This window comes from Lissotriton vulgaris, chromosome 8, assembly GCF_964263255.1.
Source record: "Lissotriton vulgaris chromosome 8, aLisVul1.2, whole genome shotgun sequence".
Classification (NCBI taxonomy): domain Eukaryota; kingdom Metazoa; phylum Chordata; class Amphibia; order Caudata; family Salamandridae; genus Lissotriton; species Lissotriton vulgaris.
This window is the reverse complement of record NC_141696.1, coordinates 1,570,180,141-1,570,192,524: the sequence shown is the minus strand read 5'-3', so window position 1 is coordinate 1,570,192,524 and position 12,384 is coordinate 1,570,180,141. Positions and strand designations below refer to the sequence as shown.

Sequence of the window (12,384 nt, the reverse complement as noted above, 5' to 3'; positions counted from 1 at the left end):
AAAACTATGGCTGCATATCCATAAGAACATGCTTTTTGATGCATTGAAATATAATGACAAAGGGTTCTTGTAAAGTGCATGGCTACCCGGGAGTGTCCCAGCATTGGGTGCAATGGATGCAGTTATCCAGTGACATTCATATTAAGCCTACATTGTAAGGCCAGTATTCTAAGAGGGGATCCCGACCTGCCCAAAGTCACCCCACACTTCAAGCCGAGCTCATGCTACAAGCGTGTCAGAAGCAGACACCTCCACAGGTCCAAGCATGTTAGCTTCGAGGCCGACCTTCTCATGCACTGTGTACTTACACGGGGTTCCTATACCAGCCGAAGCGGGAAGTGCTTACCAGAGCCCTCACTTCATATACTCCCTCTCGCTCAAATAGTCCATAAAAGACCCTGGCATTTCAGCAAAATCTTCCGGAGATAGGCTTGTAGTATCCTCACCCAGCACATCGTGGTCGGGCCAGGAAGACCTGGCGTAGGAGGCGGGCTGGGGAACGTGAGGCAGGGCAGGGGCGGTCTTCTGGAGCGGTGTCGGCATCTGATGGTGGAAGGAAGGTGGTTGCAACATCTCATTTGACCCTCTGGAGTCCTTCTCCAGCTCCGCCTCTGATGATGAAGGTCCCAGGACGTGGTAGAGGCTGGGCAGACGGATGTCAAAGCGGAGGCCGAACTTGGTGAAGAGCTTGTCGTTCAGCGCATAGAGCTTCTGGGAGATGTCGAACCCGAGGTGGACAGAGAAGAGACGGGCGATGTACTTCTCACTGGCCAACAGCAGGTAGAGCTTCTTCCGGGGCCAGCTGATGTAGCAGCAGTCTGTCTCTGCGGTGAGGGTGACCTGCAGCAGGGAGTAAAGCACAGTTTATTCAAGGATAACATGAGCACGCGGTGTGTCATAAAGGGGAAACAACCCTTACAACGCAGTCATTACATTGCACTACTTTTACATAGCAGTCATCACATCGCAACATCCTTTACATCGCATGTCACTACAAGGCAGCCATTACATTGCATGTCACTACAATGCATGTCATTACAACGCAAGCATTACATCGCAAGTCATTACAACACATACCATGACAATGCATAGTACACTTACACTATCCGACACTTACCCTACTGTTGCACTCACTGGAGTTAGAATAGTAATTTTTACCCCTACACTGTCCATCACTTACCCTACTGTTGCACTCACTGGAGTTAGAATAGTAATTTTTACCCCTACACTGTCCATCACTTACCCTACTGTTGCACTCACTGGAGTTAGAATAGTAATTTTTACCCCTACACTGTCCATCACTTACCCTACTATTGCACTCACATGAGTTAGAATAGTCATTTTTACCCCTACACTGTCCATCACTTACCCTACTATTGCACTCACTGGAGTTAGAATGGTAATTATTACCCCTACACTATCCAACACTTACCTGAAATGCAATGTAATGGTATGCATTGTAATGGTATGCGTTGTAATGGTATGCGTTGTAAAGGTAGTTTCCGAGAATGCGATGTAATGGCATGCTATGTAAAAGAATGCACTGTAAAGGATGTTGTGATGTAAAAACTGCGTTGTAAAGGCATACATTGTAAATGTATGCGTTGTAACATCATACATTCGTCATAATGCATCATTAAGGAAGGGTTCCACCTCCCTGCAAATCTGATTCAAACTTACAGGGGAGAAATACAAGTTTTTCAGACTGGTCTGAGGTTGAGCATCTCCAGTCTGCCTCGGGGACAACCTCTCTGGAGAGTGAAACTGAGGCTCAGATCCCCTGGCTCTGAATGAGCGCAGTTTGTGCTGAGACTTACAGTAAGGGGGCTGCTTAAAGCCAGATCTGTGGTTCTCTCAGGCGAACGGGTCATTGCTCCACTGATGAGAACTGGAGCTTCAAACTCATTTCATGGACCACCGAAGAATTGACGGAGAGCCCTGGCTCTCAGCTACTGTTGACATACGTGTGGATTGATGCTGGTGAACGACTTGAATGCCCGCTAATCCTGTAGCAAATACATTAAGCACCCAGCAGACAACCCCATCTCACCAAGTGATCAAGGAATCCTCAGGAAGATATAAACAGTAGTAGGCTTTACCCAGCCCAATTCCCCAAAATCTTGAGGAAGTAATATTGTCAGAAGTTCTACACTACACAACTTTGGATGCTGCTTCTGTTTCCCTAGGTTTTCATCTCCCTACACGGATTAAAATAAGGACGAATGCAGATAGAATGTATGTGTACGTATATATATATTCACTGAAAAAACCATAGGTTTGACACCACTTATAGTTAGCTGGAAATTTTACTGACATAAAACCATTGAAATTCCCACGTTATAGTTAGTTGGACTCACTATAACTTGCGCGCCTGCAATGCACTGCTGATGACGTCACATATTACATCACTCATGACATGGTCAGTGACATCACTCATGACATCACTGATGAGACCATCCTTGTGACAGAGTGACAGACCTCCTTTCAGTGTAATGTAACCCTTGAAACACATATTCAAAAATAGACCATAGGTTTTTTAAATGCTAATTCCTAACTATATATAGGGCCTCAAACCTAAGTTTTTTTCAGTGAATTTCAAAGGTTTTTTAATAGCACATTTCTATAGCTATGTAATATAATATTTTTTATAATGAATCCTTTATTGTATATTTATGTAACACTATTTTTTTAATGTATATTCTTCATGTTTTTTTTATTTTTTTTTGCCCTGGCGCGCTCCCGATGCGTGTACCGGTGAGCGCACCGGAAAGTGCAGTCTTGCGGCGCGTCCCGGTGTGCGTACCGGTGAGCGTCCCGTTAGCGCTATTGCCGCAAACGAAAACATCATCGCGACGTATCGCGTAGCCGCGTCCGCGTGATACGCACGTCCTAAGCGCACCCGGAAGCACTCGAGCGCATACGATCGCGCTACGTAAGCGCCCCGGGGTGCGTAGCGTAAGCGCGGCTGGTCATGTAACCTAAAAATAACACTTTTCATTGGTTCAAGACAGTTTTGGTTTCCAAATGATGAAAGCCCGGGTCATGTGACCTGAAAATAACACTTTTCATTGGTTCAGGACAGTTTTGTTTTCCAAATGATGAAAGCCCGGGTCATGTGACCTGAAAATAACACTTTTCATTGGTTCAGGAAAGTTTTGTTTTCCAAATGATGAAAGCCCCCACCTGTTTTCCTCATTCTCACTTTGTTCTTTGACTGAGGAAGACCTGTTTGTGAGAAATGGCTACAGTAGCAGCAGCAGCAGGAGCATCTCAGCCACCACCACAACACCACAGTGGTGGAGATGAAGAAGAGGAGAAGGAGGAGAAAGAGGAGCAGAGGCAGTACCTGCCTGAAGATACTACCCCCAACAAGCCAAAGGAGCACATTGTCTGGGAGTTTTTTAAAATCCCAAAGGGCCTCAAGAAAGTGAATGTGCCATTGGTTACTTGTCTGTTCTGTGGCACTGTACTTTCCAGGGGGAACCCTGCCAAAAAATATTCTTTTGGCAACAACACCATGATTCTCCACATGCAACGCCCGCACCCTAACAACTATGCTGCGGCAGAGGTCAAAGAACTGACCAGAAACCCTCCCCAATCTTCTCCCAGCACCTCCCAAAGTACCCAACCCTCTCCATCTGGACAAGAGGCAAGGGAGATGGTCCTATAACATCCAAACCCGGTTTGGAAATGTCAAAATAGTGTGCATATTTTGTGGGCGTACAATTTGCTATGGTGAGCAAAGTGTTAAACTCATCAACCGTGCTGGTGACAACCACAAGTGCCCAAAGAAACCGTAATTTTTTCCTGATTTTTTTCTGCTCCAGTTGAGCCGTTTACAATTCCCTGTTTTTTGTTTGTCCCCATAAAAACTCCCAAAAAAATATAAAATTGTTCATAAAAGCCAAAAAAAGTACAAAATGTTCCAAAAAACAATAAAAAAAATATAAAACAACAAAAAGAATAAAAAAACAGTTCTTTTTAGAACTACCTGCAATTTATAAAAAATGCTACATTTTAAAAAAATCTGTCATTCTTTTTTCCCAATGGTACGCTCCACGGTACGCTCCCCAGTGCGCGTACCGGGCGCTCCCCCCGCGCAAATCGAAAAAAAAACCTAGGGGGTCAGGGGGGGTCTACCCTGCCCCCTTTTGGTCATTTCCCCCTTTGTTTTTGCCACCTCTTGTGTCTCGATCCTACCGAGACACAAGAAGGCGGCTGCTCCGGACTGTTTGGAATGTTGACAGACACCCGAGAGCCAATCAGCTTTCTGCGCGCGAACTCGCGTAGCGCGCTGGAGCGCGTCCCGGTGCGCGTACCGGGGCGCGCTTATAGATATATATATTTTTTTGAACCTAAATTACTCAAAATCCACTGGAGCACATATCTTGAGACATAGCAAAGGCACATCGGGCTACCAGTCCCTACAATTTTGTCAAGTTTGGTGGAAATCCATTCAGCCGCCCTATTGAAATGAACATGGGGAAAACACGTTTTGGGACCCCCTTTTATCTCGGCCCCCGCTTGACGAATCACCCCCAAACTTTTAGGGAAGGAGCGGAGCGCAGCGAGGCAAATTTCAGGAAATTTTCAGGCAGATTCCTCAATTGACGCCAAAGTTATTCCCAATAGAATGTTGCGGTTTCCCTATAGGAAATAATCCTAACTAGGACTACCTACTGGCGACCGCCAGTAGGTAATATATATATATATATATATATATATATATATATATATATATATATATATATATACATATGTATGTGGTATTCCTATAGTGCATCCTAGTCAAGAGGCAGCGCAGCGCTGTACCTGGTCAGAGACAAGCACACAGTCAGCGAGGGACAGGACAGATCTCTGGTTTGTGGACGGTTCGTGCAGAATCCATTCCATGCAGTGAGGAACACATGGGATTAGGAAGTGTGCAGTCCACACCGCCAGGTCTTGAGACCCTCACGGGTGAGTAGCGCGCTTACAATTCTCTGATTGATTGATTGGGGGCTGGGGCAATGTCATTATCATAACTGTATTAGGTTCATTAGACTGCAGAGGCCTAACAGGGCATCAAAGACCATTCGTGGCACTGTATTTACCACAATGCAATTGTCATTAATATAAACGCTTTGCCTGGCCCCTCGCTGTGCTACTAAAAGTAACCAAGTTGGGTAGGGGTTTTTTTTCTACTACACAGAGAAGCAGAGCATTTCTAATTTGGTGGTACAAATTTTGAAATGTCCCTAATTATTTTGTCTACTGTATGCCGCCACCAGCAAAGAATATCTGTAATTAGATAGATATAGAATTAAGTCTACATGAAAAAGTTACGACTTTTTGTTGAACAGTTCAGCCGTTTAGGAATCCTTTGAATTAATGGCAGATATTAAATCATTTTTATGCATCTGTGTTTTGACATCATCTCTGGGAGATGGTTTATTCGTTAGGAATTTACCTATTGCTATGTCTGAAGGGTTGCCAGGAGGGCGAACAAATTATAACTAGGACTCCTAATTTTCAGTTTTCATTGATTTTTACATAGAAATACAGATACAAATCCATCTATTTATCAAACTGAGTTTATTTTAAAATATGAATGATCACAAAAAATAGTTTTTGTATGATTTTATGAAAAGTGCCACCTTGCTGGTTGAAAACAACAACACAACACATTTATGTGCACCCTCCTTGTGACACCGTGGATGCGCTGTATTTACACCATAGGGCTCCGTGTCTCAATAATTGACCAGGTACATCAGGAGTCCTGACTTCTCTTTTGCCACAAAAATGGCGCATTGCTGGAGTGTGCCTGGAAACAGAGGTAGCTCCAGCAGTGTGTCATTTCACATGTGGCAAGCAGGTGTAAGGATTTGACGCAGTGAGGCTGTAGAAGTGTGGCAGTGCATTCTCATAGATTTCACTGCGCCACTTCTACGAGGCTTTTCTGCGCCGGAATGCCTCCCCCCCCTGCATACATTATACCTGACGCAGGGAATAATGTCGCGCAGGGGTTTACAACGTGGCGCATCTGCCTAGATGTGTCACGTTGTAAATATGGTGCAGTGTGGCACATTTGTTACGCCGCCGCAGTGTCACAAAAAGTGACTCAACAACAGCGTAGGAGCCTCATAAATAAGGCCCTCAAGGTTTTCCATCATGACTCTCAATCTAGTAGCTTTGCAGAGTGACAGGCTGGGGAGGTAATAAAACTGAGCAGGGGGTTTCTAAGGAAACCTACACAGCTGCACACGTGTTTGAGGGCCACTAACACCAAACACTGTAAGCACTTAAGAATTATAATATTTAAATAATAACAATGAAAATACAAACCAATACAATTACATATAGATGACAAACTATTGTACCAAACCAATAGTGTATAGATAATTAACCATTATATTTAAAAACAATTTAAGTGTATATAGACGGCAAATCATTGCGCTGAACCAGTTGTGTAGATATAATAATCTATAATATTTAAAATTAATATAATTGTATATAGACCTATTGCACCAAACCAAATGTAGGTTGCAATTCGCAAGTGCATTTTCAATGTCTCATGAAAGTATAAGGAATCAATAAAAATGCCTTTAAATTCTGTATTTATCTTGTCACAGCTGCTGCACTTCAAAGACAGAGGTCATGTATCATACTGTGTCTTGTGACAAATGGCAGCTTATATTTTGTTAACATGGGGATTCGCTCTCACTTTGCAGTCAGGGAAAGAAAAGTAAAGTGAATTATGTGACAATCTTGTTGGGGTACAGGAAGTGGAAAGGAAAGGCTGGGGGGTTTAGGGTGTCATTTTTTGTAACATACAAGACACTTTAAATACATGTAAATGAGCTGTACACGTTCAGCAGTTAGAAAAAAGTACAAATGAAACACATTTGCTTTAACAATTCTGAAGTGTGATGGAAACAAAGATTTTAAAAGGATTAACACAAAGCGAGCTCTTTACTTGTTGATGCACAAATGATAAATATTCACGTAAACTCAATTTCCACACATTATTGTTTCAGTGCAATATAGTTTTATCAATAAAACTGTATGTCCGTAAGACTTTAGAGATAATTTCAATAGAAAATGAGCTGTCTACAAATGACAGTGTGCGCACACAATGCTTTAGTTACATGAAATAAATCACCAGTAGCGGCTTCTCTGCTATGGCGGTGAGGCGTCGCTCCACTTTTTTTGAGAAGTGCGAAGTAAAGGAAATATGAAATGATAATAACTTTGAGTGATGATCATTTTATGTTTTCTAAGGGTGGGTGGATGGGCGGGCTGCACTGCACTCAGAGCAGTGCGCTGGGGAGTGGCTGGCCCACTCCTTAGTGCACGAAGACTGTTGGGTCGGCCTTCTCGGGCCACCCAAACCAGTCATGCGTACCTTCCCCTTTCTCCATGCAGACTTCATTACAGCCTGCATGGAGAACTCGTCCAGGCTCCCATTCTCTGGTTAAGCATCGAACCAGGATGCTCAAAACTATTCATAACGCTGCATTGCATCGTTGTGATTGGTCAGGGGAGCTTGGCTTTTCTTCCTGGGTTCCTGTTCCTCGAGTCCCACGAGGAGAGCAGGAACAGAGACGCTGGACCTGGCAGCAAGATAAGTATATATATATATATATATATATATATATATATATATATATATATATATATATATATATATATATATATATATATATATATATATATATATATATATATATATATAACATGAATTATGGGACATTTATTTGCAATATATTATTATTTGAATGTTATTGAATATTAGAGTGTGTATATTAACTTTGGTTAGTTAATTACAGAATCAGCATTCACAAACAAAGCATTTTCAGTTTTTTCGAACCTACTACAAAATGGTGGCTTTGGTTAGTCTGATTTACAAGGCAGCAATGTAGTCCTTTGTTTGTATCTATAATGTTGTGCACTATATCATGTCAAATTATACTAACAAACATCTGGTTGACCCGTGACCAAGGAACTCTGGGGCATATTATCAAAGGATTTATCTCCGCTTTTTTCGCTTTAAAAGCCAAGAAAGCGGAGATAAAATTATCTCCCTATCAGCAACAGGATGCTAACACGCAAATTCGCATGTTAGCACCCTTCTTCTCTACACTTCCCCTTGCATCTCTAATGAGATGCAAATGGGGCGTTCCAGAGAAAAATAATAGGAGAAATGTTGTTAAGCGACATTTCTCCTATTATCAAGGATTTCGCTAACCCTGTTAGTGATAAAAAAAAGCAGCGCTAACCGCGATTAGCACTGCTTTTTTTACACCTGGTATTTTCCTGACTTAGCCATGATATCCTATGGAAGGTGGATATCATGGCTAAGTTTGTGAGCCCCTATCATCAAGCTAACGCCAAACTTCGAGAGATTATCATTGGTTTTCCAGCGATTATCTCTCATTTGGCAGTTAGCGCGAGGATTTTTATCTCTTCTGAGATAAACCTTGCTAATAGCAAGTTATCTCTGCGATAATTTCCGGCGATGCTTAGCGTTAAAAAATTCGTTGCTAAGCATCGTTAGCAGTAAATATCGCTAAACGTTGGTAATATGCCCCTCTGTGTTCCGAAACGCGTCAGGCAGTGTTTGCCACGACTTTGTTAATTTAATAAAGCACGCTTGATGGAAAATTGGGGCTTGGCGTAATCTTTTGAAGTAAGAAAAGATTCACTGTTTTGGGATGTATATATATATATATATATATATATATATATATATATATATATATATATATATATATATATATATATATATATATATATATATATATATATATATATCCCAACACAAGTTCCAAAATTGATGGCACTCCACTCGGGTAAGTTTTCAAAGGGTTTTATTCCACAACTGTGATCGCCTACGCGTTTCGAACGTAGCGTTCTTGATCACGGCAAATTATCAGACAGTGAGTCCCTTTTCCCTTTCACATTAAATACACTTGTGACATGCACTGCATTATGGGCATTGTAGTTAAATTAGTTTCATTTAACCAACATATATATATATATTTTTTTGTATTTTTTTTTGGTAAAAGATACATTGGGAGCACGACGTGCCCTCTGAAAAAACGTATTCTTGAACACACACGTGCTATACAGAAGAAAGATTTCTCTTACGCCATGACAAAACATATGACAAGTCACTCAGGTTACACATGGCTGAACATGTCATACTCAGGCCTTGCCGCGATACCTCCACATGAACGTGGCGGGGACAGAAAATTGAAACTGAGACGGCTTGTGTCCAAATTGATCATGAGATTTAAAACCATGCAGCCTTTGGGACTGAATACAGATGCTGAACTACATGTACATCTATAACTGTAAAACAACATTGATTCTCAAGATCGTTTGGACTACTGAAAACTTGAATCGTGATTGTAAATATCTATTGCTTGCACTAGTAATATGACTTAAAGCACACACAGTAAAGCACACTTCCAGCCATCTGTGGTAAATGATTGCGGTGGCAAGGGCACTCAGCCCAGGAACCATAGAGCCCCCCCCCATTAGTGCAACGCCGCAATAGTCGCGTCTCTAACACTGAATCATAGTTCATATCTTAACATGGCATGCAAACAAACAGCCGCACAGGGAGCGCTCTCCACCGCATTACCACATCAAAACTGGGAGTTGCAGACTCATCTCACTAACACACACTTTTGTGACAAAGACACAATCTGCATGGCATTAAAATGGCACTTAGTCCGACAATTGCCATTAAATTAAGTTAAGTTGAACACATATGCCCAGCAACCAGCGCATAATATTGCACACAACATAATAGGATGTATGATAGAAATTTTAAAAAATATATGTTGGTTAAATGAAAATAATTTAACTACAATGCCCATAATGCAGTGCGTGTCACAAGTGTATTTAATGTGAAAGAGAAAAGGGACTCACTGTCTGATAATTTGCCGTGATCAAGAACGCTACGTTCGAAACGCGTAGGCGATCACAGTTGTGGAATAAAACCCTTTGAAAACTTCCCAGAGTGGAGTGCTATCAATTTTGGAACTTGTGTTCGGATATTGAAATGGGATACTGCCTTGATCCCGGCGATGGCACCAGCTCCCGAGTGCTCCCCCTGCGACGAGGCAAGTTGCGAGGTGATATATATATATATATATATATATATATATATATATATCCAAAACAATACGGCGTTCCTCACGGGCACTCAAGTTAAGGACAACAAACACATGTGTGGATCCTGGCGCAATTTGTGTGATCAAGCACTCCGTGGAGTGCGAAACGCGTCACCTAGATTTATGAAGTAATAAATCTAACGTTTGGATTACCGAGTGGATTGTGTTTGTTGTCCTTAACCTGAGTGCCCGTGAGGAACGCCGTATTGTTTTGGATATTAAGTCTGGCTGCTCCGCCGGTTCGAGCCACTCCCACAAAGGCGAAGGGTTGCAGCAGGAGCATTTGATTTATGGATATATATATATATATATATATATATATATATATATATATATATATATATATATATAATTTTTTGGATATTGCACCACCCCGCCCACCCCTCCTGCGCCCCCCCACGCCCTGCCACACGCGAGTCATAGCGGCCACCACTGAAAATAACTTGCCTATTTTTCATTAAAACTAGGTGATTGTGAAAGTTTATCATTCTAAAAGTTGAGTCGTGTGTCCAAGTGTGGGAAGCCCTGGTGTACAGATAATATAACACAATGTTTATCCATACTAATATTATAAAGAGAGAGAGCCCAAACCTTTGAGGCGGGTAATCTAAGTAACCACAGCACCAATCACAACACCCAATACAGATTTGGAAAGGGCAGTTGCAGCAGAAGGACATAGGCTATGCAGACGGCCACCATATACATTTAATAGGTAAAAGAACCGTGCCAGCAAAGTAGTCCCTTGTGGGCGTGTCTGCGTTCTGCTGTGGGCGTGTGCTAGGGGCGTGACAAATGCTGGGGGTGTGTGGTACGTTCCACCCTTCATGCCATGTGAGTCGTATATACAAGAGCCAATTACGCAATTGCGCCGCATCAAGGGACACGCTGGGGCCGTGACCAACGCTGTGGGCATGATTATGGGGTACAGGGATATTTAAAGGGACCAGGATGGGATTAGTTTTTAGGGTGTAAAAGGTAATGAAATAAAATATTAAATAAATAAAAATAATATAAATAATGCAATTTAAAAGATAAATAAATGTTTTAATTAAATTTAAAAAATGTGTATACACACATACATATATATATATAACATATTTAATGTTTTAATAATGTACTTTTACAATGTATATGACTTTACAACACATGTATTTGCGTTATAATGGCATGCGTGATAAAGTCATATGCGTTGTAAAAGTTTTAGAAATTATGGCTTTGCGGAGTAATAGTCCCGCGTTATAAAAATAGCGGACTGATGGTATGCAGGATGTTGGTTTGCGGAATATTATCACATATTCGTTTCCCGCTGTTATTCTTTTATGACCCACACCGACGCTCTTAGGCAAACCTAGCCCTGAACCCTAAAAATACCCCTGTACCCCCAAACCTAGCCCTGAACCCTAAAAATACCCCTGTACCCCAAAACCCAAACCTAGCCCTGAACCCTAAAATACCCCTGTACTCCCAAACCTAGCCCTGAACCCTAAAATACCCTTGTACCCCAAAACCCAAACCTACCCCTGAACCCTAAAATATCCGTGTACCCCTAAACCCAAACCTAGCCCTGACCCCTTAAAATAACCCTGTACCCAAAAACCCAAACCTACCCCTGAACCCTAAAATACCCCTGTACCCCAAAACCCAAACCTAGCCCTGAACCCTTAAAATAACCCTGTACCCCAATACCCAAACGTAGCCCTAAACCCTAAAAACACCCCTGTACCCCAAAAACCAAAAATACCCCTGAACCCTAAAAAAAACCTGTACCCCAAAACCCAAACCTATCCCTAAACCCTAAAATACTCCTGTAAACCAAAACCCAAACCAACCCCTGAACCCTAAAAATACCCGTGTACCTCAAAACCCAAATCTAGCCCTGAACCCTAAAAATACCCCTGTACCCCAAAACCCAAACCTAGCCCTGAACCCTAAAAACACCCCTGTACCCCAAAACCCAAACCTATCCCCCAAATCCATACCTATCCCTAAACCCTAAAAATACCCCTGTACCCCAAAACCCATACATATCCCCAAAACCCATACCTATCCCTAAACCCTAAAAATACCGCTGTACCCCGTAACCCAAAACTATATCTGAACCCTTAAAATACCCAAACACCCCAAAACATGTACCTCAGTACCCCAAAACATATACCCCTATACCTATACTTACCTTATCCAAACATTAAAAAAACATGCTTTTACCATTCATGCATTTACA

At 41.9% G+C, this 12,384-nt stretch overlaps 1 protein-coding gene across 3 annotated transcripts in view; it reads right to left on the bottom strand.

Annotated features, from left to right (window-relative positions):
* The window catches only part of POPDC2 (popeye domain cAMP effector 2), a 52,055-nt gene that overhangs the window by 14,244 nt on the left and 25,427 nt on the right, over positions 1 to 12,384 (bottom strand). The window contains exon 3 of one of the 3 annotated variants that reach the window (XM_086935849.1): positions 447 to 840. In XM_086935849.1, coding sequence (XP_086791975.1) covers positions 447 to 840 — 394 coding nt within the window. Of the gene's footprint in view, positions 1 to 308; positions 841 to 12,384 lie in introns of all 3 variants that reach the window. The other 2 variants (XM_086935848.1, XM_086935847.1) reach the window with 2 other exon arrangements.